This window comes from Thamnophis sirtalis, unplaced genomic scaffold, assembly GCF_051295495.1.
Source record: "Thamnophis sirtalis isolate CommonGarterSnake01/CBP01778 unplaced genomic scaffold, rThaSir2_p1.2 scaffold_5, whole genome shotgun sequence".
In the NCBI taxonomy this organism is placed as follows: Eukaryota; Metazoa; Chordata; class Lepidosauria; order Squamata; family Natricidae; genus Thamnophis; species Thamnophis sirtalis.
Window position 1 is genome coordinate 15,134,924 of NW_028261385.1, and position 24,946 is coordinate 15,159,869.

Consider the following 24,946-nt stretch of genomic DNA (forward strand, 5'->3'; position numbering starts at 1 on the left):
TGTTTTTTTTTTCTTTTTTTCCCCCTGCCTTGTTTTTTGTTTTTTGTCTTTTTTGTGTTTTGATTTTTTCTTTTCCCACTGGTATGGGCATGTGTTGTTTATGTAACAAAATAAAAAAAATTAATAAAAAAAAACCCAACTCAAAGGAGCGGGGAAGGGCCGTTTTCAGTCTGATTCAGAAAAGAGACTCAGTTCTGAAATTCAATCAAAATGAAACTCTGTGTTTTTTTTTTCAATTTCATTCATATTATGGACAGCTATCAGAGCCTGATTGCCCACTTCAGTGTGGGACGGCTTCTGAATACTGAGAATTGTCTCTTTCAGGCTTGAAATGATACAAAAGTTTTCTATCCCCGCTATTTGAGAGCCAGGTGGAGCAGCATGGTGGCCTAGTGGTGAAAACACCCACCTCCCACTCGGAAGGCTGAGAATTCAATCCTAGGTAGCGGCAGGTGTTTCTCTCCCAGGGTGCAAAGAAAAAAAATATCTGCTGCGAACTCCCATGTAGATGTCAGGAAGGGCACCCGGCCAGTAAATGCTCAGCTCCATGCAGTCACCTGGACTCTATCCCATATCGATTTGGGGGTCATTAAAAAGGGAGTTTTTAAAAGGTTGGTATAGTGGTTAAGGCATTGGAGTAGGAGGGCAACTCTACATTAGCTCAGGAAATCACACCTTCTCGACCCTAGTAAGAAGATGATGACAAATCACTTGGGAAAACCTTGCAAGGAAATTTAATTTGTTGGGAATAAAGACTGACTCAAAGGCAAATAAATAATACCAGAGGTGGTATTTCAGCAGGTTCTGACCAGTTCTGGAGAACCGGTAGCGGAAATTTTGAGTAGTTTGGAGGACCAGTAAATACCACCTCTGACTGGCCCTACCCCCGTCTATTCTCTGCCTCCCGAGTTCCAACTAATCGAGAGGAAATGGGGATTTTGCAGTAACCTTCCCCTGAAATGGGGAGGGAATGGAGATTTTACAGTATCCTTCCCCTGCCATGCCCACCAAGCCATTGCTCACCAAGCTATGCCCCCAGAACCGGTAGGAATTTCAGTGGAAATTCAAAATTCAGTAGCATTTTGAATCCCACCACTGATAGATACACTTCAATAGACCTATTGGCGGCAGCCTGCGCACCTGTACACATGCTAACTAGTGTAACATTGTGAGCGATCGTGGGTGCACCCCGATTCACCCACGTAACACCTATCCTCCGCGAGCTGCACTGGCTGCCTGTTGGTCTCCGGGTGCGCTTCAAGGTGCTAGTTGTCACCTACAAAGCCCTTCATGGTATTGGATCTGGGTACTTGAGAGACCGCCTACTGCCAATTACCTCCACTAGACCAATAAGATCTCATAGACTAGGCCTCCTCCGAATTCCATCTACTGCCCAGTGCCGACTGGCAACTACCCGGAGGAGGGCCTTCTCTGTGGCTGCTCCGACCCTCTGGAACAAACTCCCCGTGGAGATTCGTACCCTCACCACCCTCCAGGCCTTCCTCATAGCCCTTAAAACCTGGCTGTTCCGACAGGCCTGGGGCTAAAGGCTAAAGCCCCACTCGAATGGTATGACTGTTGTGCTTTTTTTAATGGTGTATGATCTTCATGTTATGTTCTGTAACTTGTCTGTTCCTCCCCCTCCCTTGAATTGTGAGCCGCCCTGAGTCCCCCCAGGGAAAAGGGCGGCATACAAATAAAGTAATTTAAAAAAAAAGGTTTCTTTTATTTAGAAGTGCTTTGTTAGAAGGCTAAATGTATGTACTGCCTGCAAAATACAATAGTTGTTTAGTATTTTTTTAAACCCTAAATACCTGCAGTTATTCTTGCTGCACAAGCAGTCAGAATAGGGGTGTCAGTTCTGGTCCAAAGGGTGCTTAGATCTGGCCCACGGGGCTCCCTTGGAAATAGCCAAGGACCAGCCCACGGTGCCTCTGCCAGTAAGAATGGAGCTCCCTCCTGGGTTTTGCTGGCAGAGGGCTGTAGGAGGATTCCTCCAGCCCTGCCAGGCCACCACAGGTACCCCCAACGAGAGTGATGTTGAGCTGGCCATGCCCACCCCATCCTGCTGAGGTCAAACATAATCCTGATGTGACCCTCAATGAAATCAAGTTTGACATGCCTGTCCTAGAACTTCTTAACTATACTAATCAGCATTTGGCCAGGGCAAAGTCTTTGTTTATGTATTTGTTCATTCTTTGACACAGAAAGGGGAAAGAGAAAACAGAATCACAGAGTTGGAAGGGCCCTTGGAGGTCTTCTAGTCCAACCCTCTGCTTAGGCAGGAAACCCTACACCACTTCAGACAAATTGTTATTCAACATCTTCTTAAAACCTTCAAAGGTTGGAGCACCCACAATCTCTGGAAGCAAGCTGTTCGAATAATTAATTGTTCTCACTGTCAGGAAATAACTCTTTAGTTCAAAGTTGCTTCTCTCCTTGATTAGTTTCCACCCATTGCTTCTTGTCCTGCCCTCAGGTGCTTTGGAGAATAGATTGACTCCCATTTCTTTGTGGCGTCCCTTTAGATATTGGAACTGGAATTGGAATATTGGAAAATTGGACTCTCCATGATATATGTGACAGGATCTAATGTAATACCTATGAAGTGAGTTAGGCAGCCCTGAATGTATCAAGAAATCCACTCCATTGAAAAGATGGAATTGTAGCCAAGAATAAATTTACACAAAGTTGCATTGCAAGCTTTGGAAATAAGAGCTCCATTGTAAAAAAAAAATGTTGAAAGGTACTTGGCATGAAGCCACCTGTAATTCTTAACTGTGTTGTGTTTCTACCTAGGTGTGCAACAGAAATACCTGGTCGTCACCTGCAATTATGAAGCCAGGAATCTTGGTGTGAAAAAACTCATGGGTGTGAAAGAAGCAAAAGAAAAATGTCCAGATCTGGTGCTAGTTAATGGAGAGGATCTGACTAAATACAGGGAATTCTCTTACAGGGTTACAGGTACACTGTTTTGATTTTTATCCTTTTAACACTGGGAAATGTTTTCTTGGGTTTAGTTGCAACATGCTCTCTTTGCCTAGAGACTAGAAGTAGTCCTTGACTTACAACCACGATCGGGACCAGAAACTCAGTCGCTAAGTGATGTGATTCTTAAGTGAATCATCACTCAACTATGAGTGATTTTATAAACTTTTGTGGCATGGTCATTAAGCAAATCCTACTTGGAAATCAATGGACCCGGTGGCTCAGGGGCTAAGACACTGAGCTTGTCAATCAGAAAGGTCGGCAATTTGGCGGTTCAAATCCATAGCAATAGCAATAGCAGTTAGACTTATATACCGCTTCATAGGGCTTTCAGCCCTCTCTAAGCAGTTTACAGAGTCAGCATATCGCCCCCACAGTCTGGGTCCTCATTTCACCCACCTCGGAAGGATGGAAGGCTGAGTCAACCCTGAGCCGGTGAGATTCGAACCGCTGAACTGCAGATAACAGTCAGCTGAAGTGGCCTGCAGTGCTGCATTTAACCACTGCGCCACCTCGGTAATGGAGTGAGCTCCCGTTACTCATCCGAGCTTCTGCCAACCTAGCAGTTCGAAAGCATGTAAAAATGCAAGTAGAAAAATAGGAACCACGTTTGGTGGGAAGGTAACAGCATTCCATGCGCCTTCAGTGTTTAGTCATGCCAGCCACATGACTTTGGACAGCGCTGGCTCTTCGGCTTTGAAACGAAAATGAGCACTGTCCCTTAGACTGGCACATATGTGTGAGGGGAACTTTTATCTTTACCTTACTTAGAAACCATTTCTAGACTATGTGCTTAAGGTGGGGGGGGGTGGAAGGAAATGTTGATTGGGTTTTACCAATTCGATAGATTTGCGGTTATAGAAATGGCTAGTTTAAACTATTGTATAAAAGTAAAAAGTTGAGGTTTGATGTTAATGCCTTACTCTACTGCACCAAAGGGAGTCAGAAGTCAATGCCTTTTCTTTCTTCCCCCTTTCTTTTCCCTTCCTTTTCCCCCTTCCTATTTTTCTTACTATTCGCTTTTGTAATTTTTGCATGTTTTAACATAAACTAATAAAAATGGTTAAATTAAGCAAATCCACTTTTACTCCCTAACATTGCTTGACAGCAGCCAGTTGCAAAGGGCACATATGGCAATCACTGGACTCCAGGGTACTGCAACTATTGTAAATACACACCAGTTGCCAAGCACCCATCTTGCAATCATATGATCTTGAGGATGCTGCAATGGTCATAAGTGTGAGGACTGGTCATGCATCACTTTTTTAGTGCCATTGTAACTTCAAACAGTCACTAATATTGTAAGATTGTAAGGACTCCTTGTATTCCTACACCTTTCTTTATTTTAATCATACCTAGTGCTAACTCATAAAGCATGATTTATAAGCCACCATGGCTGGGTAGATATCCCATGTTAAATCCAAACCAAAAAACAAACAAACCCCGTGCTTTGGTTTAACATATTTGAGCCTAGCCATTAAGGATGTAAACGTGAGCTATCACTTAACAAATCATGTCAATCCAGCCAAGTTTAGCTTATTCGTATCATGGTTTGTGAACCATGTGAATCCTGCAGGTGAATCCAGTCCACGGTAACCGAATCTTGTGATCTTGTTCTTCAGATGTTTGTGTCAAATTTCTAGCAAGCTTGACAAGAGGTTTGTCAAGAAAGAAGTACCAGTAGGTGCGGAAAGACCGAATGAATTTCTCTTTCTGCTCCCACTTTGGTTACACTTTGTGTGATCGAGCCAGGAGAGCGTAGTTGAGGATTTTCCTGAAAGAATTTATTGTGCAGGAATGATGTCATAGAAGTGTGTTCTGAAGTATTGTCCCTTAGGTTGGATGGGGTTTCTCAGCAAGGGTCAATCTGTTCAGAGCTGAGATGGCCAACTTTGTAGGCGTATTTCCTACCTGTTCTGACCTAGGCTTCCCAAAAGCATGAGCCGACTCCTCTTCCCTATAAAACCCCTTTTATTTAGTTTAAAATGAATTCCTCTCCAGCAAAGTCCCGGCTAACAGTCTTTCGAGAGATTTCACAACTACAGACCTTTATCAGGCTTGGAGAGCTGCCAGGCCCATATCAGATAACACAGATCTTAACTCTAATGGAGTGAACTAATTGTTTCCTGCAAACTCCCCTTTCCTTTTGTTCCTCTTTTATTCCCTATGGGAGCGGCCATTCACGGTCCACCTGTGGCTTTACTCCCAAGTCAACCCTAGTTCCTTAGCTCTGTTCCCTTCTCCTGGCAGTTCTGCACATGTGCACACAGGCTCCAGCTGTTCTTCTGCTTATTTATTTCCAACTGCCCATTTATTTCCAACTCCAAAGGCAACCGATAATTGTCAGACGGCCTTGGTCCCATCTCTTCCTGTGACGCAGAGCCCACGTGAGAGCCTTCCCCAGACTCCAGGACTGGCCCATGATACTCCCCAACCTCCTCACAGTCCGAATCTGCTGACCAATCCACTGGCGGGCCACAATGCTACCTTGCTTGTATTTATTTCAACACTGCTTGTTCCCACTAGACTTGGGTGACTCGTAAATTTTAATTAATAATCATGATAATAATGAAGGAATTATATAAAAGGCACTAGTGTATATCATAGAAGATTGTTAACATTTGTCTGACTTGTTGAGAATTTTTGTTACTCTTGTGTAATTTTCCATAAAACTTCAGAATTTGTAGTCATAACTGTAGTCATAACTAATAATTGCAGGATACCATACAAGAGTTGGATTGTTCTAGCTTTCAAATTGAGATAGTAATATCCACAAATGGAAATGACAATTTAGGCATCTATTTTGAAAACTGGAGATAGTAAGTTTATTATATTATAGAAGATGGTAAGCAAACATGAAGAATAAAACACATTGACAATACAAAGTACAAATGCCATGCTTTTTAAAAATCTGGTGGTACTTACCAGAAAGCATTCAGTAAAGTCAGTAAGAGTCAACAGTACAGAAATATGGCTATGCTAATTGAACCCCTGCATTCTGTTTGACCTTGACTTACTATGGAACTGGCTTTTAAAAATAAAAAAGTGACAACCAGGGGTGTCAAACACAAGGCCTGCGGGCCGGATGTGGCATGCGGTGTGGTCGGATCTGGCCCACGGGGCCGTCCTGGAAAATGTAAGGGGCTGCCCGTATCACTTTGGCCTGTTCTACATAATGCGAAGAAGAAAATTCAGGCCAGTTTGGCTTCAGCCCAGTTTACCCAGTGCGAAGAGGAAACATGCCAGCAGTTTGGGGAGTGGAATCAAGCTGGCCACACACCCCCAGTTGCCCCCCCAACCTCCCTCAAGGTCAATCACAGCCCTGATGCGCCCCCCCCCCATGAAATTGAGTTTGACACCCCTGTTTTAAACTCAGGATGGAAGCCAAAATCTTGGAGATTTGCTTCAATCAGAAATCAGCTTCCATTTTGGGATCCTGACTAAAGTGCTTTTGAGATGTAAACTGAGGAAAGAGACATCAGGCTATTTCACAATGGCTTTTGGGATCAAAAGAATCTCCTGTCTCTCTCAAGCATCTCAACAATTTTGAGTGTTCATTGTGTATCTAGAGAGAGAGAGAGAGAGAGAGCATGAGACAAAGATGAAAATTTTATCTCCACCTTCCCGAAGTAAAAATGAAGTTGATGACTCAACAAGAGGTTAAACATTGCAAAATAGTAAACATAGCAAACCTGTACAGTCAAAGAGGAAATGGATCTCATTGGGCTTATCAAATGTGTGCTCAAATGCCTTATTAAAATAAAATAAAGCGGAAGAAAGAGCTCTTTAAAGCAAATCTCTGTAGGTGAAAAGTTCTGTAATCACCATTAGACGGGAAGTCAAATTTACACTAGTTATGGTTAACTTATCCATCATGTGTTCAACTCAGTTTTCTTGATTTGCACCACCCAGGAAGTCCTCTACTTACAACCTCGACTGAGCCCAAAGTTTCTGTTGCTAAACGAGACTTTGGTTAAGTGAATTTTGCCCCACTGTATTGCCTCTCTTGCCACTGTTGTTAAGTGAATCTGGCTTCCCCCTTGACTTTGCTTGTCAGAAAGTTGCACAAGGTGATCACAGAACCTGGGACACTGCGATTGTCATAAATAGGAGTCAGATGTCTGAATTTGGATCAGGTGACCCTGGGGATGCTGCAATGGTCGTAAAAAATGGCCACAAGTCGCTTTTTTCAGTGCCATTGTAATTTTGAACGGTCACTAAACAAATCGTTATAAGTCAAGGATTCCGTGTACACTGAAGCCTAAACTAACCATTCGATTTTTATAAAACCATGCTAGATGAAAATGTGGCTTTCTGGTTTGTGGTCCATCATTTTTTGTGTGTGTGATTAAGGATAGATCGATCTACAGCAGGGGTGTCAAACTCAAGGCCCCGGGGGCCGGATCCAGCCCATGGGGTGCTTAGATCTGGCCCATGGGGACACGCTGGAAACAGCAAAGGACCAGCCTGTGGTGCCTCTGCCAGCGAAAACTGAACTCGGGAGGGCTGCATGCACTCCTCCCAAGCCCCATTTTCCCTGGCAGAAGATTGCAGGACGCCTTTGCAGCCGAAAATGGAGCTCATGAGGGCCACCCGCAATTTCTCCTTAGTTCTAAGTTGCTTCTCTCCTTGATTAGTTTCCACCCGTTGCTTCTTGTTCTATCCTCAGGTGTCTTGGAGAATAGCTTGACTCCCTCTTCTTTGTAGCAACCCCTGAGATATTGGAACACTGCTATCATGTCCCCCCTAGTCCTTCTTTCTATTAAACTAGACATACCCAGTTCCTGCAACCATTCTTCATATGTTTTAGTCTCCAGTCCCCTAATCATCTTTGTTGTTGTTCTCTGCACTCTTTCTAGAGTCTCCACATCTTTTCTACATCGTGGCGCCCAAAACTGGATGTAGTATTCCAAGTGTGGCCTTACCAAGGCATTATAAAGTGGTGTTAACACTTCATGTGATCTTGTCCCTTATCCCTCTGTTTATGCAGCCCAGAACTGTGTTGGCTTTTTTGGCAGCTGCTGCACACTGCTGGCTCCTATTTAAATGGTTGTCCACTAGGACCCCAAGGTCCCTTTCACAGTTACTACTGTTGAGCGAGGTACCACCTATACTGTACCTGTGCATTTTGTTTTTTCTTGTCTAAATATAGAACCTTACTTAAGAACCTTACTAAATTAGGTTAACTCTCTTAACCTAGTGCTACATATTAACAATTATATTCTTTTTTTTAAAAAAAAATTTTTTTTACAGAATTGTTAAAAACATTTACTCCATTGGTAGAAAGGCTCGGATTTGATGAAAATTTTGTGGATATCACTGAATTGGTTGAAAAGAGACTGAAAGAGTGGAAAAAAGCAACGCTTCCTAGCATCTCTGTTTCTGGTCATGTATATAATAATCAGAGTAAGTACTTTTTTTTTTAACCTCAAATGTCATACTTGCACATCAAAGCCCATCATAATACTGCATTGATAACGCAAAGCACATTTCCTCCGGGATTGGGCGGCCTATAAATCTACTAAATAAATAAATAAATAAATTTCCAGCATAGAATGACATTCAAGCTTGACGTAAAAAATACAGGTAGTCCTCAACTTACAACAGTTCATTTAGTGACTGTTCAAAGTTACAACGGAACTGGGGAAAAAGCGACTTATGACCATTTTTCACAGCTACAATGTTTGCAGCGTTCCCTGTGATCAAAATTCAGATGCTGGGCAACTGGTTCATATTTATGACTGTTGCTGAATCTCAAAAGTCACGTGCTCCCCTTTTGCGACCTTCTGGCAAAGTCAGTGGGGAATTCACTTAACAACCGGGTTATTAACGTATCAAGTGCAGTGATTCATTTGCCAACTGATGCAAGAAAGGTCATAAAATGGGGCAAAACTCACTTAACAAAATGTCTCACTTAACAGAAATGTTGGCCTCAATTGCATTTGCATTATACAGATAGTGCTTGACTTACAACTACTCATTTAGCAACCATTCAAAGTTACAGTGACACTGAAAAAAATAGCAATAGCACTTAGACTTAGATATCACTTTACAGGGCTTTACAGCCCTCTCTAAGCACTTTACAGAGTCAGCATATTGCCTCCAAAATCTGGGTCCTCATTTTATCCACCTCGGAAGGATGGAAGGCTGAGTCAATATTGAGTCGGTGAGATTTGAACTGCTGAACTGCAGCTAGCAGTCAGCTGAAGTAACCTGCAGTACTGCACTCTAACTACTGCGCCATCAAGGCTCTTGACCTATGATGGTCCTTCCACATGACTACTGCAGCATCACCACAGTCATGTGATGTTTCCTGCCTAAGCAACGGGTTGGACTAGAAGACCTCCAAGGTCCCTTCCAACTCTGTTATTCTATGAAACCTGGGGCCCTTGGCAACCAACATATATTTATAACAATTGCAGCTTCCTTACGGTTAGGGAAACACCATTTTCAACCTTCCCTGCTGACTTCCACCAAGGAAAGTCAATTGGGGAAACTGGATTTACCGTACTTTTCGGACCATAAGACACACTTTTTCCCCCCTGAAAGAGGGTGGAAATGTTGGTGCGTCTGATACACTGAATACAACCATTTTTGGCCTCCCAAAACACCGCCCTGCACATCCATTTTTGGCAAAAACAGGGCACACAGAGGGTTTGGAAGGCCTGCAGAGTGCTCCTGGGGGCTGGAGAGAGCAAAAATGTCACTCCTGAGGGATTTGGGAGACTAAAAACAGACCCGTTTTTCACCCATTTTTTGGAAAAAAAAACAGGGCACGCGGAAGGCTCCTGGGGGCTGAAGAGAGCAAAAACCGGATGCACGGAGGCCAAAAACTATTTTTTTCTTGTTTTTCTCTTTGAAATCTTGGTGTGTCTTATACTCCAGTGCGTCTTATAGTCTGAAAAATATGGTACTTAACAACTGTGCGATTTACTTAATAATTGGGGATGTAAGTGGAGGATTACTTGTACATATATTTGGCAACCAACTCATATTTATGACCCTCATTTCAACCCTGAACTACAATTATTCTCTTTTATTGGTAAGGATAAATCTGCCAGGTGATCTCTTGAGATTTTTCCCCTCCTGTTTCCTTCACAGCTGTTGATTTCCATGAGCCAATGCATGGAAGGCTAGCTATAGGATCTCAGATTGCAGAGGAGATGAGAGATGCCATGGGCAGCAGGCTGGGGCTCACGGGCTGCGCCGGAGTGGCCACCAATAAAGTCCTTGCCAAGCTGGTCTCTGGGACCTTTAAACCAAATCAGCAGACAGTTCTTCTGCCTGAGAACCGGCAAAACCTGATGGCCAGCCTCGATCACATAAGGAAAATACCAGGTGAGCTGACCTTGAGTTTTGAAGATAAGTGTCAACTTGCAAAGCATTCCTGGCCTGCTCTCGAGTTGCCATAGGCAAGGGGGATGGGAAAACTGATGAAGCAGCACAGCAGCCACAAACAGAGGCACATTCCAGGTATCTTTCTATTTTTAACTTTTAATTTTTACCTTGTCTTGAAAGCCGCCCAGAGTCCTACGGGATTGGGCGGCATACAAATCTATTAAATTTCAATTTTCAATTTTCAAATCTCTTTCTCAAAGCTGTCTTCCAGGATACCCATAGCAGCCAGTGGAGTGATCTCTGTAGCCCACGAAAGTACTCCGGAGCATGTGATTTATGACACACCCTGGGGAAAGGGGGGGAACAGGGTTATAATTGAGCCGTAAATTACCTGGAGTCAGAGTTGGCTTCACTTGGGTACTTTACTTGCCGACATGTTGCTGCTAATCAATAACTGGATTTCTTTTGAAGCTTGGCTAGAAGCTCATGATTTAATTAGGGCCTCCATCAGAACCCTGACAATAAGATTGGACTGGACTTGAGAAATATTGCAGCTTTTTCAATATAGGCTTATTTACATTTCATATGTTACATGTCACTCCCTAGATCAGGGGTGTCAAACTCAAGGCCTGGGGACTGGATCCAGCCCACGGGGTGTTTAGATCTGGCCCGCAGGACCGCCCTGAAAATAGCGAAGGACTGGCCCATGGTGCCTGTACCAGGGAAAACTGAGCTCTTTCGCTGGCAAAGGGTTGCAGGAGGATGTCGCAGCTGAAAACGGAGCTCGACAGCCCATTTTCAGTGGCAGAGTGCTCAGGCCACCACAGGTAACCCCAACACGAGTGACGTTGAGCTGGCCACGGCCACCCTGAGGTCGAACACAACACTGTTGTGGCCCTCAATGAAATTGAGTTTGACACCCCTGTTCTAGATGAAATTAAAATGAGAACATTTAATGAATATTGTGCTTTAATATGCACATTTTAAGATATTTTATGAATTGGTGTGATTTTGTTTAAAGTTAGAGTGAAGTGATTGTATTGTTAATATCTTTGTGCTAAAAAAGGGGGGGTCACTTATGTTACATTTATTTGATGTATTTTGTTAACTTGTTTTGTCACTCCCTTTCCCCTTCGTGTTAGTTTGTATTTTAATGTACAATGTCTTAAGTTCCACTTCAGGTATGAAAGCCACTGAGCCATGGTAGCTCAGTGGTTAGAAGGCAGTACTGCAGGCTAATTCTGCCGACTGCCAGCAGTTCCATTTTCACCAGGCTGACTCAAGGCTGACTCAACCTTCCATCATTCTGAGGTTGTTAAAGTGAGGGCCCAGATTGTTGGGGGCAATATGCTGGTTTTGTAAACTGCTTAGAGCGGGCTGTAAAGCACTATGAAGCGGTATATAAGTCTAAGTGAGATTGCTATTGCTATTAAAACCTAATAAAGATATTATAATAAAAAAAAGGAAAATACCAAGTAAGATGGGGAAACAAACAAACTTGTTTTGGCTTTGATACATGCTTAAAGGTCTGTGATGGCAAACCTATGGCACGCATGCCACATGTGGCACACACAACCATCTCAGTGGGCTCATGAGCCATCATCCCAGTTTAGCTCCTCCTCACATGCGTGTGGCCAGCTGATTTTAGGGTCTCTGCCATGCATGTGTGGGGGCAAGGCACATGTGGGAGACGTGTGCGCATGCGTGGGGTGAGGTGTATGCATGGGGGAGGGGGCATGCATGTGCAGGGGGTGCGTCACGCCCCCCCCACGTCCATTTTTGGTTCCAGGAGGCTGCAGGGAGGCTTGCTAGGCCCAAAACGAGGCACAGGGGGTCACACACGCATGAATGGGGGGAGGTGCAGGGGGTCGCATGCACATGTGTAGGCAGAAAGGGGGGTTCACGTGCTCATTACATTATGAATGCAGGTTAGCCATTACTTATATGGCTAGGAGCCGAGGTGGCGCAGTGGTTAAATGCAGCACTACAGGCTACTTCAGCTGACTGCAGTTCTGCAGTTCGGCTGTTCAAATCTCACCGGCTCAGGGTTGACTCAGCCTTCCATCCTTCTGAGATGGGTAAAATGAGGACCCAGATTGTTGTTGGGGGCAATATGCTGACTCTGTAAATCGCTTAGAGAGAGCTGAAAGCCCTATGAAGCGGTATATAAGTCTAACTGCTATTGCTATATAGGTGAAAGAAGAGAGCAGGTGCTCTGCAGTTCTGTGTGAACTACATTTTAGCCCCTGTGAGAGAGATTTGTCTGGTAAGGTGCTGAAGCAAACTATTTTTCTCGTGCAGGGATTGGCTTTAAAACAGCAAAGCGTCTCCTAAATCTTGGGCTCTGTACTGTGCAAGATCTCCAAGGCTGTTCAGCTGAGATTCTGGAAAAAGAACTGGGAATTCCAGCTGCACATCTCATCCAGAAGCTCAGTTGGGGAGAAGACCATTCTCCGGTTGTCCCATCAGGAGCTCCTCAGGTAGAACCGAAAACAGTAGCTAAAGATAAGAATTGCCCTATCCTTTATGTCTGAGAATTCTAGGCCAACTGAGGTTTTCCAGAAGTGAAGACTACAGCTTCTTGATTTATCACTCAGCAAAGACCGGGGTTGTATATATCAGACATCAGAGAATTGGTGGTCCCAATCCATCCGCAGAGCTATCTTGTGAAATTTTGTCCCCTATAATTGAGTGAAGAGTTTCATTTCTAAGGAAGAGTTCCTACATGCCCATATATTGGACTAAACAATTGTGGTTTGTTTAGTATCGGTTTAGTGGTTGCATGAGCAAAGTTGTTGTAGGTTTATAAGACATAGTTTATAACTCTGCAGGAGGATGGGGGATGCGCCAACGTCGCGACGATACAGACGTGTGGTTTCAATGCTCCGAGACCACAACTGATACTTTTGCCGCTGGGAGGGGGGGTTTCAATCAGCCCTAAACCATCCCGCAGAGACGGAGAACAGGAAGAATATGTCTTGCTGACCTCAGGGACATCGCAAAATCCCTGATCGATGCAAGAGAAGTTCTTCAAGCCAGCGACAAAAAATCCAGCCAAGGCTGTGATGAAGTCGGGGCGGCTCCAAAACGGAAGGATATGGAAAGAGAAAGTGTTTCCAGCTGGTGAGGATTTTTTACCATTTTAAAAGAGACTGCCTATAAGGAACATAAGGAAACTGGATATAAATTGTAAACAGTGATTTGGAAAGGAGGATTAGAAAATTTTGTTACTAAATATTATGGATGTTTAGCTAGAATAGGACATAAGGATTCAGTGTTATTGGAGGATTTTAGAAAGAGTAAATGAAATGCCAGTATGTGGTTATGTATTAAATCTTGGTATATTTTATGATGAAGGACGTTTAAACATAGTCAAATGAAAATGGAGGTATGATGATGGTAACATGTATAAATATCTGAGTTAAAATACTTGAGTTAATATGAATTATGCTTGATGACTGTGGAAGAGATGCACAAAAGCCTTTTGTAACCAACTGATACACTTTCTATAGTATGTAAAGAAGGAAGATTTTATGTGTTGTGTTCGCTTTGAAAAAATAAAAATATATTTTAAAAAAACAATGCAGGAGGACATAAGTATTTTTAAAAATTGAAAGTTCCATTGATGTTTTGAAAGAATGGCCAATGTGCCTTGATCTAGGACTTAGTATGCTGGGAAAGAAATTAGGGTTTATTCAATAAACCATAGTTAAACCACAGCTTAGCGTAATAAAACAGATCTTTTTTTAAATACATAGCTCCTTCCCCTACAGCTCCTCTTTGTTAGAGCAATGATTATCTTATTTTATTTTAATAAGAACAGAGGATTAATCAGAAATATATCTTTAGTGAACCCAATTCACTGTTTGAAATACTGTAATATAATTTTGTGGAATGATCCTCTGAATTCTTGAAAAGGAAATTTTGGAGGCAGAAAAATCAGCTCTGAATTTACAAATACATGAATGTCTGTTCTTTATGTGGTTTCATATAATGAATTATTATATTCATTGTTTTATTTTTAAACACTATATCGCAGTCTCTCAGTGATGAGGACTCCTTTAAAAAGTGCTCTTCTGAAGCAGACGTTAAGAAGAAAATTGAAGAATTGCTCGCTAATCTTCTAGAAAGGTAATTTTAACTTAAAAACAGTTCCGCAATATTTGGGGTCTGAGCAAGATTTTGAAACTGGGAGCTGCATTGTGTATGTGTGTATATATAAAATGGGTGGAACAGTGGCACAATGAGATCACAAGTAAATATTCAGCCCTTTTTTAGTTACAGATTTACACACTTTTCTCACCAGAGTGGTTCCTTCTGGTAGTAATCCTTTGTTAAAATATTCATGACTGGGAGAGACATGGGAACAAGATCAGCCAATGAATAGGCATAGCAACTAAGTCAGCCAATGGGAGCTTAAACATGTCTGAGTCTGTGCAAAGAATTGAAACAGAAACTTAAGCAGTCTGCTTCTCTGAGAACTAAACTAGCAGTCTGTCTGGGCTTGTCTGCTGAAATGAAACTAACTGCTTGTGTTTGCCTGTAACTCTCCTGCCTTGTGTTTACTTGGAAGAACCACCTATTGGTATTGTACATTTATTCATCTATTCTTATGTATATAAAGAAATTAATCAAGTCAGTTGAATCAGTTATCTGTGTGTGCTTCTGGATTTGAATTTATGCAGCAAACTCTGACATCCTTGATCTCAGCTGGCCTGGCAGGAACATGAGAAAGGATCATCTGCAAATCCTCAAAACAATGTAAACTTCTGTTCTTGGGGGAAGGGTTGTCTCCATATTTCTTGAGCTACAACACAGACCACAATGGAAGGGAATTATACCTGGCATGTACCAGTTCAAGCCAGTATTAATCAATAGCAATAACACTTAGACTTGTATACTGCTTCACAGTGCTTTACTATCTAAGCAGTTTACAGAGTCAGCATCTTTCCCCCACCAATCTGGATCCCCATTTTACCAAACCTGGAAAGGATGGAAGGCTGAGCCAGCCTTGAGCTGGTCAGGATCGAAGGAATCAAACGCCTGGCAATGTGAACAGAGTTAGCCTGTAATACTGCATTCTAACCACTGCGTCACCATGGCTCATTCACCACTCCACAATCTAATGATCTCTCTTACTGCTTCATTTTGTTCTACAAATTGCTCATTTAGGAAGTTATACTTTGGTGGTGAATTGCCAATTTGCATTAATGCTTGATTGCCTTTCTAGATGGGGAGGGAATCCTTCTCCATTTCTTGAGCCAGGCCAGGTTGAAATGTAGAAACGGTAGACACATTGGTTGTTGATGGCTCCATGTTTTCAACAGGTTGTACAAAGATGGCAGAAAGCCCCATACCATCAGATTAACCATCCGTCAGTATTCTGCTACCAATAAATGGTTTAATCGAGAGAGCCGTCAATGTCCAGTTCCATCTCACTTGATCAAGAGGATCGGTTCAGGTATTTGTGTCTCATGGGCCTTATTTTTCTCTCTTGACTTGATGTCCATGAGAGTTCATGAATATATTGCTTCCTCCCACCCTCTCTCATTCACATAACATACAGCACTAGACTAAGTATATCAACTTTTCTAATTTGACCCCCTTCAAATTCCTTAGGATTGCAACTCCCAACATTGCTAAGACCCTACTGCCTTGGAATTCTGGGAGTTGTAGTTCCATTCTATCTAGTGGGTTGTAGATTGCCCATTGAAGTCTCCATTTGAAGCAGGTCTCCATGTTACTCATTTGGGCATTACCCCAGACCTGGTGCTTCAAGAAAGAGTGAGATCCTACTTTGGGAAGTCCATTCCCTTATTTAATGAAGCCTTGTCCCAAATACTCATTGTTGTCCTTGCCTCTATCAGCTTTTTCTCTTCTCAAGTTCACTGTCTCTTTGCCATAGATAGACATCCTTCAACAACTTCTCCATCTTTTCAATTCCAGCTGACCTGGATGCTTTCCTTCATGGAAATTAGATCAGCCTGCTTACTTGCTAGGGAATGTCCATTCTTAAGCTCCTTAAACTTGGAGAAAAAGAATTCAGTTTGTCAGATGCCAGCAAGTTCCAAGTCCTTTGGAGCTTGGAAATAATCACTACTCAAAGGCATTAATTGTTAGTCACCATCTTCCCAGGGCGATTCTTAGAGGTTGGAGTTCTTTGCTGATTTCACAATGTTGATGTCCCAGCTATTTCTTGCCTTTTAATGTCACCATTGAGGAGTCCTTGGTGGTCTCTTGAGCATGGTTGGTCTCTGAGCTTACAGACATCACATTATCCAAACTAGGTAACTGTCAGGATTCCAAGTAACACACCCAAGGAAAGGAGACCCCAAGGCTTAAGTTTCCCCAAAGTTGCATTTTATTAGAGATGTCATATTGGTGTCAGCATTCCAAATGTCATCCAGAATTAAATCAGAATTCAAGGCATAACTTTCATCAAAGTTCCAATTTAATAAGATAGACATGTTGGTACAAACTGTGGAAACCCAAATCTGAAAGCTCGACCCACGAGGGAAGGAACCTAGTTACATCTCTAAATTTAGGAACCGCCTCACCACATTGTTCCGCCACCCATCCTGCAGCTTCCCCCTCATTCATCCTTTCTTCCATTATCAAGAAGTCTTCTCTGTAGGAAGGTGGGGTAAGAACCTCTTGGGTCATTGCAGGTGAGACTGGACTCAGAGGGGGGCAATCCCTGGGTTGGCCACTGGCGGTTATCTGCAATGGTGCCATCTGCTGAGGGGGAGCAGGTGCCCACTGGCCTCTCTCCCATCCATGACCTGGGAAAGGAACCCATTCTGGAGTTGCTTGATTCATAGGTTGCAGCTCAACCATTGATGGCTGGCTAGGGGGGTTTTTTTGGGCCAAGGCCCCTCTGCTGGCTTGGAGGATTTTCCCATGTTGATGGCCAAGCAGGTGCCCATTGGCATCTCTTCCATCCATAACCTGGGGTAAAAGCCCAAGCTGGTGGTGCTTGATTCCCAAGCTGCAGCCCAATTATCAGTGGCTGGCTAGTGAGAGATGCTGGCCAAATTCCTTCTTGCTGGCTGATTTGAATTCCCCATCCTGATAGGGAATCTATCTTCAACTCAGTTGCAGGGTAATGGGTCATTTCATTTATCGCTGTTTGGAAGGAGTTGAAATCTCCACTCCAGTTTTTTTTTTTTCCAAGCCTTGGCTGGGGAAGGAGAGGGTATACACTCACGTTTAGCTGCAAAAGTTGGTCTGGGAGGTTCCAATTATCTTGTCTCCTCCAGCCGTATGTAGAATAAGCCTTTCCAGCCCCCTCTGGTTGCATTTTTCCAGATGCTATAAATCTTCAAACAGAAATTCCTTTGCACTTTGAAGGTTTGCAGAGAAGCGTCTTGTCAATCGGTTCATTTTCACTTTCGCTGATATTTTACGTTGACTGGGTCAGTCAATGTTGGGAGTCAGCATCCCGTGCCAGGGTTGCTGGTGATTTATTTTAAAGGGAGATTCAGGTAAATATCAGCGTTTGAAATATCATCCAGAATTAAATCAGAATTCAAGGCATAGCTTTCATCAAAGTTCCAATTTAATAAGGTAGACATGTTGGTACAAACTCTGGAAACCAGAATCTGAAAGCTTCCTGGGTTTCCACCCAGTTGAAAGTTCAGAACCTTGCCCCCACACCCACATGTCCATCACATGGTCCAATCTTCCTCTGCCATGCTGACATTTCCACCCATCTAGTTCTGGTCAGGTGCAGAGGTGTGGAGACAAAAGATGACCTTGGGCTTCTAGAAAGGAATGTTTTATTATGACAACAACACATTCTACAATTCTACTTCTTACTATTCCCCCTCCCAATTACTACACTAATGAAACATCATAGTAAAATAATAGAGATTGTGGCAGACCAAAGATTCTAAAAGGAATATGACTGCAGGCCTGACAATTGGCACATCTGGGAAAACCCGAATCTGAAAGTTTCCAGGTTTTCCCTACCCTACCCAAGTGAAAGTTCAAGTCCCTGCCCAGAACCCACATGTCCATCACATGGCCCAATCAAGCACCATCTAAAATGGGAGATGCCTCCCAGCCATTTTATCGCAGCTGCTGGGCAACGTGTCCTTGACTCTCTGAGAAAGGAATGTTGTTTAGACTATATATCTCCCATACTCCATGTAATGCTCCCTCCCATTCCCCCACAGTAGAAATTGTGGCAGGCCTGAAGGCCCGGTGTAAGAGACGGCTTCCAGGTCTGACAGTAATATCATCAGGGCACTAGCAAGAAAACAACCAATTTCAGAGGGCACTCATTTTCTTAGAAATTTCATCAATGCCTAAAAATCCCACCAGTTTCTGTATTTCTCCATTCTTTTGTTATCCAGAGTTGGAATTATTATTATTATTTTGTTTTCTTCTTGAGTAAGAGTCTGCTTATGTGATTTTTGTCCTCCATAATTTATTCCCAGGAGACATCAGTGTAAAGGCTCAACTCATTTCCATTCTTATGAAACTGTTTCGAAAGATGATCAATGTTGAGGCTCCATTTCACCTGACCTTGCTGAACATCTGCTTTTCCAATCTTAAGGACCCACCAACTTCTTCCAAGGAGTCTATTCAATTTTATTTGAGTCAATCGTCACCTTCTTTAAGCTCCAACAAACTTTTTCAGGTAAGTTCGACACTTCTTAATATACATAGAGTCCTTGACTTGCAACCATTTGTGTAAGTTAAAAGGTAAAGGTTCCCCTCGCACGTGTGTACTAGTCATTCCCGACTCTAGGGGGCGGTGCTCATCTCCATTTCAAAGCCGAAGAGCCAGTGCTGTCCGAAGATGTCTCCGTGGTCATGTGGCTGGCGTGACTAAATGCCGAAGGCACATGGATCGCTGTTACCTTCCCACCAAAGGTGATTCCTACTTTTCTACTTTTACATGCTTTCAAACTGCTAGGTTGGCAAAAGCTGGGACAAGTAACAGGAGCTCATTCCATTATGTGGCACTAGGGATTTGAACCACTGAACTGCCAATCTTTCTGATCAACAAGCTCAGTGTCTTAGCTACTGAGCCACCATTTGTTTCGTCTGGTGCAAAGTTACAACAACACTGAGAATAGTGAGTTACAACAGGTCCTCAAACTTATGACTGTTTGCAGCATCTTATTTATTTATTTATTTATTAGACTTATAAACCGCTTCATAGGGCTTTCAGCCCTCTCTAAGCGGTTTACAAATTTTTTAGCAAACTGAGTCAGCAACTTGCCCCCACAGTCCGGTCCTCATTTCACCCACCTCGGAAGGATGGAAGGCTGAGTCGACCTTGAGCCGGTGAGATTTGAACCGCTGAACTGCAGATCACAGTCAGCTAAAGTGGCCTGCAGTACTGCACCCTAACCACTGAGCCACCTCGGCTCTTTGTAGTCTTCATAGTCACATGACCAAATATAAGACCCTCGGCAACCAGCGTGTTATTTACAGCAGTTGCAATGTCCCAGGGTAATGTGATCACCATATGCAACTGGGCATCCTTTTTTTTAACTATTACCATCTGGCAGACGGTACAGGATAATAAAAACAAGGCTGAAGAACAGCTTCCATCCCAGAGCAGTAACTATGTTGAATTCTACTGTATAGTGCAATATTAATGCAGTATCAGAGGTTTTCAATTCAGTTGTGTAGAGTGTGAAGGGCGTGTGTTTTTGCTTTATTTTTTATAGTTTTCTTATGTATGATGTACACAGAAGATGGCATTTAATTTTGTTGTACAAGGTGCAATGACAATCAAGTAAACTTACCATATTTTTGGAGTATAAGATGCACCTTAGTTTTGGGGGAGGAAAATGGGGGGGGGGAATTGCCTCTGCCTACTAGGTATTCATCTGGCTAGAGTCCTTAGCCCGATCCGCTTCAGCACATTAGTTTGCTAGTTGTGAGTGAGTGCACTGGCCTCGTTGGGACTGATAAGCAGCTTCTAAAGCACAGCTGATTGTCGCAGGGAGGGAGCTCCAGTTAGTAAAGCAGGTGAAGCGCGGAAATGGTAAGACAAGTCAGCAGCTGTTCCGAGTTGCCATTTTGGGCTCCACGCCTCGTATTTTCAGCCTCCAAAATGCTCCGTTTGAGATCCATTCAAGGCTGTGGGGATCGCCTGAAACGCCACGCGCAAAGGCTGAAAATGTGATGTGTGGAGGTGGCGATTGGCGGCGACGTGCTCTGCCGATCCCAGCAGCCTTGAACGGGTCTCAAACGGAGCGTTTGGAGGGTGAAAATGCGAGGCATGGAGCTTAAAAACGCAAGCCATTGTCTGTGGCAATCTCTGCAGCCGGGAAGAGGATGCATGGAGGCCGAAGGGTGGGGGCCGAAAGGTGGGTGGGACTACATTCAGAATATAAGGCACCCAAATTTTCAGCCTCTTTTAGTGGGGGAGTGCATCTTATACTCTGAAAAATACGGTAAACTTAAACCTTGCCCCATTGTATGACCTTACTTGCCAGAGTTAAGTGAATCACTGCTGTTGTTAAGTTAGCAATGTGGTCATTAAGTGAATCTGGCTTCCCCATTGACTTTGCTCATCAGAAGGGGATCCCATGACGGTGACGGCTACTATGCTCATTATGCAATAATTGGATAAACTGAATTAAAAAAAATCTTGATTTTCAGGCTTGCTTGTCTATCTGTCCCCACCTAGAATTAACAGCGGTGGATGGATTGGTTTGCTCCTAGTCCATGACACTTTTACGGATGTCTGGGTCTGTTCCTTCCTACTTTTGGGTTAATACGCATTAAAAATACAAGAGTACTTGAATACATATATTCAAACATGTAGATACTACAAGAGGGACTCACAATTTATCCTGCATATATGATTGTAGAACGGTGAGGTGACCTAGAGGTGGAGGGAGCTCCCACCTCACAATCAGGAGGCTGTGAGTTCAATCCTAGGTAAAGGCAAATATTTCTCTCTATGGGCATGTTGAGAATATATCTGCTGAATATAACTCCGCATTGGTGCCAGGAAGGGCATCCGGCCAGTAAACACTCAGCTCTTTTCAGTTGCCCAGCCTCCACCCTACAAGGGACTATGGGTTTGTTAAAAGGAAATGATATGAATAGGATAGGATAGAATGGAATGGAAGAGTTGGAAGGAGCCTTGAAGGTCTTCTAGTCCAACCCCCTGCTTAGGCAGGAAACCCTACACCACTTCAGACAAATGACTATCCAACATCTTAAAAACTTCCAGTGTTGGCGCATTCACAACTTCTGGAGGCAAGCTATTCCACCGATTAATTGGTCTCCGAAGTGGGGCGTGGGACGAGTCACAACTGGGTATTAACTCAGCCCTTTTGCCCGGAGACTGAGGTAAATCTTGAGGCCACACCTCCACTCCTCCTCCTGACTTTCCCCAGATTAACCTCAGTCTTCGGCCCAGAAGTAGTACTTTCCTGACTCTCCCTTCACTTCGAAGACCTACCTTTCAACAACTCAACCTTTTATCGGATCACCTCTCCTCATTCGTGCTTCACCTATTGGTAGCTTTCAAGCGGTGCTGCTGCGCTAGCACAAACCCCAAGTGGCCGGATGGTCGCGTGGGGTGGGGGTGGGGGCAGGAAATTTATCCTTAGTTCTAAGTTGCTTCTCTCCTTCACCAGTTTCCACCCAATGCTTCTTGTTCTATGCTCAGGTGCTTTGGAGAATAGCTTGACTCCCTCTTATTTGTGGCAGCCCGTGAGAACACTGGAACACTGCTATCATGTCTCCCCTAGTCCTTCTTTTCATTAAACTAAACTATAAGATTGTACAACAATTATCTCTTGTATGTAGTTTAAATAAGTTCTCATTTGCTATGCAGACAACAGAAGACAGAAACTCAGAAAACACGAGGATGGAACATCCAGGGGAAGAGAGTGATGTTTTATCAGGAGAGAGAAACACAAGATGTGTCCAATCTCAACTCCACACTCCTTGTCTGCCAACAGCAAGTGATCTTCAGTGCCCAAGTCCACTTCTTCCTGCTGGAATAGATTACGATGTGTTCAACCAGCTTCCAACTGACATTAAGGAGGAAATAATCTCTAGCCAAAAGAAGGTTAGGGATTCCACAGGGACTTTGTGGAGCCAGGGAGGATCTGAACTAGAGGAAAAACCACCATGCCATTCAAAAGCCAAAATAAGCTCCATTTCCTTGCATTCCGGAGACCTTGGTCAAAGTACTAGAACTTTGGGGTTTTATGACATTGCACCCACCAATGAAGAGCCACCACCAGAAGGGCAAAACCCCTGTGGAGAAGGCTCTTCCCAAAACCATTCAAGCCAAGGATCGAAAGTGGCCCTTCCTCCTTCTGTAGACCCCAAAACCTTTTCGGAGCTGCCCGCAGAGATGCAGAAAGAACTGCTGGCCGAATGGAAGAGTCAAAAGCGTGTTTCCAAAATGCACGGCAGCAACATTGCGACGCTTAAAGGAACCAAGAAAGGACAGGCATCATCTCCAGGGTCCAATAGTTTACTACGCTATTTCAAACCAAGATGACTTGTCATTTGTTGGAGAGACTATGCTTGTATCTTGTATCTGGAGATAGAGCTTTCCTTCAGCCAAAGGTAGCTAAGGTGATACGGTTTAAGAAAATGGGGGGTAATTTCTTTTTAATGCATCCATGTAACTTCCTCTCCAGAGATCAAATTTTCAAAGAATAGCTGTCCGGGAAGTCTTAAAATCAATTTGGCTGGAAAATTTGACAAACTGTCCCTCCAGATATATTGTAACTGTATCAGGGTGGGAAAGCGAAGTTCACATGTGCACATGTTTGCAAACGAAACAGACCTCCAGTACAATGTTGACACTTCGGTTCCTGGCGCATGAAAATGGGTTTCCCACCTAAAATAAATGTCTCTTAAAATTTGAAGAATATGTAGAGGCAAGGGAAAGGACATTGAAATACAAAGCAATCACAGTAATTTTTCTCAATTTCCTTAGTCATAGATGCTAGAGGCTAGGGCACCATCCTGGTCTACTTTGATCTGTGTAGACTTCTAATCTAATTGCTAGCATTCTTAGCGATGGCCCTACTGGATTGAGAATCCTGGGAGTTGAAGTCCAGACACCTTAAAAGTTGCTCAGGTTGAGAAACACTGCTAGAGGGTTACATATTCTTGCCAATGGAAGAACAATAACACATAGACTTATATACTGCTTCACAGTGCTTTGCAGTGCTCTCGGAGCAATTTACAGAGTCAGCCTATTGCCCCCAACAATCCAGGTCCTCATTTTACCCACCTCTGAAGGATGGAAAGCAGAGTCTGGTGAGATTTGAACTGCCAAATTGCAGGCAGCTGGCAGTCAGCAGAAGTAGCCTGCAGTACTGCACTCTCACCACTGCGCCACCACGGAAGTACTGCATTCTAACCACTGAGCCACAAGCAGAGTGAGGCCATAGACCTAAGAATACATGTAATCATCCAGATTACATGAGCCTTTTTTGGGGGGGGGGGTTGGCTCCCCCTCCCAAAATGGTTGTGCCACTTCAAGAAACATTTTAGAAAGCAAATGCGAGGCTGAGAAGAAGTCGATTGTAAGTATTTGGGGGGAAACCATAGATGTGGCAGTTAGATCGGTCTTCAGAAAGCTAGGTATTATTTTCCGTGGTTTGGTTAATCAGTGAATCTGCTTCCAGCTGCATTTCAAGACCAGCAGCCAGGAAAGAGCAGAGTAGCTAGAAATATGAAATACGAATGGTGGACATAAGCAAATTAGAACAAAAAGAAAACATGTTTTTACTCTTTCAGGTGCCCAAGAAAAAAGCCAAAATCAAATACCTCTCTTGAATTCAAATTTCCACTTATGTGAGAAACATGGATACCTTTTCCATGTCTAAGCCTATGTTTTAACCTGGGGAAGTGATCAAGAGCTTAGCATTGGCAGTGGAAAAGGTCTCTTCTTCCCCCTTTTCTTATTTATTGCTAGATTCTAAAGGTAAAGGTTCCCCTTGCACATGTGTGCTAGTCGTTCTTGACTCTAGGGGGTGGTGCTCATCTCCGTTTCAAAGCCAAAGAGCCAGCACTGTCCGAAGACGTCTCCATGGTCATGTGGCCGGCATGACTCAGCACCGAAGGCACACGGAACACTATCACCTTCCTACCAAACTGGTTCCTATTTTTCTACTTGCATTTTTTAACTGCTTTTGAACTTCTAGGTTGGCAGAAGCTGGGACAAGTAATGGGAGCTCACTCCATTATGCGGCACTAGGGATTCGAACTGCCGACCTTTCTGATCAACGAGCTCAGCATCTGAGCCACTGCGTCCCATTTTTTTTGTTCTAGTGCAGTGTAAAAGCTTTTCAGATCCTCCTCTTCCAATGTTATGCTCTTTAGGTAACCTTGAAGCAAGGAGAAATTTTAGTTGTGTCTACACCTTATCTGAGGTTTGGCGCTACCTGAAAAGCCACAGTGGCCAAAATGTGTCTTACGTGAATTTGGATGTCATGATAGGTAGTCCTCAACTTAGGACTGTGATTAAGGCCACAATTTCAGTTGTAAGTCGTGACAGTTCTTAAGCCGGTCACTACGGGGCCGTGTCCAACTTTACAGCCTTCTCTGCAATGGTCATTATGTGAACCCAGCAGTTGTAAAGTGAACACTGATCAAGCAAGCCCATAGTTTA

At 43.4% G+C, this 24,946-nt stretch overlaps 1 protein-coding gene across 1 annotated transcript in view; it reads left to right on the plus strand.

Annotated features, from left to right (window-relative positions):
• Nucleotides 1-24,275, plus strand: part of POLI (DNA polymerase iota) — a 28,391-nt gene extending 4,116 nt beyond the window's left edge. Inside the window, exons 3-10 of the mRNA XM_087715337.1 lie at nucleotides 2,800-2,964; nucleotides 8,242-8,394; nucleotides 10,090-10,326; nucleotides 12,628-12,806; nucleotides 14,366-14,457; nucleotides 15,654-15,787; nucleotides 18,768-18,970; nucleotides 22,142-24,275. Coding sequence (XP_087571463.1) covers nucleotides 2,800-2,964; nucleotides 8,242-8,394; nucleotides 10,090-10,326; nucleotides 12,628-12,806; nucleotides 14,366-14,457; nucleotides 15,654-15,787; nucleotides 18,768-18,970; nucleotides 22,142-22,819 — 1,841 coding nt within the window. The 3' untranslated portion in view covers nucleotides 22,820-24,275. The remainder of the gene's footprint in view (nucleotides 1-2,799; nucleotides 2,965-8,241; nucleotides 8,395-10,089; nucleotides 10,327-12,627; nucleotides 12,807-14,365; nucleotides 14,458-15,653; nucleotides 15,788-18,767; nucleotides 18,971-22,141) is intronic.
• Nucleotides 24,276-24,946: the final 671 nt, after the last annotated feature.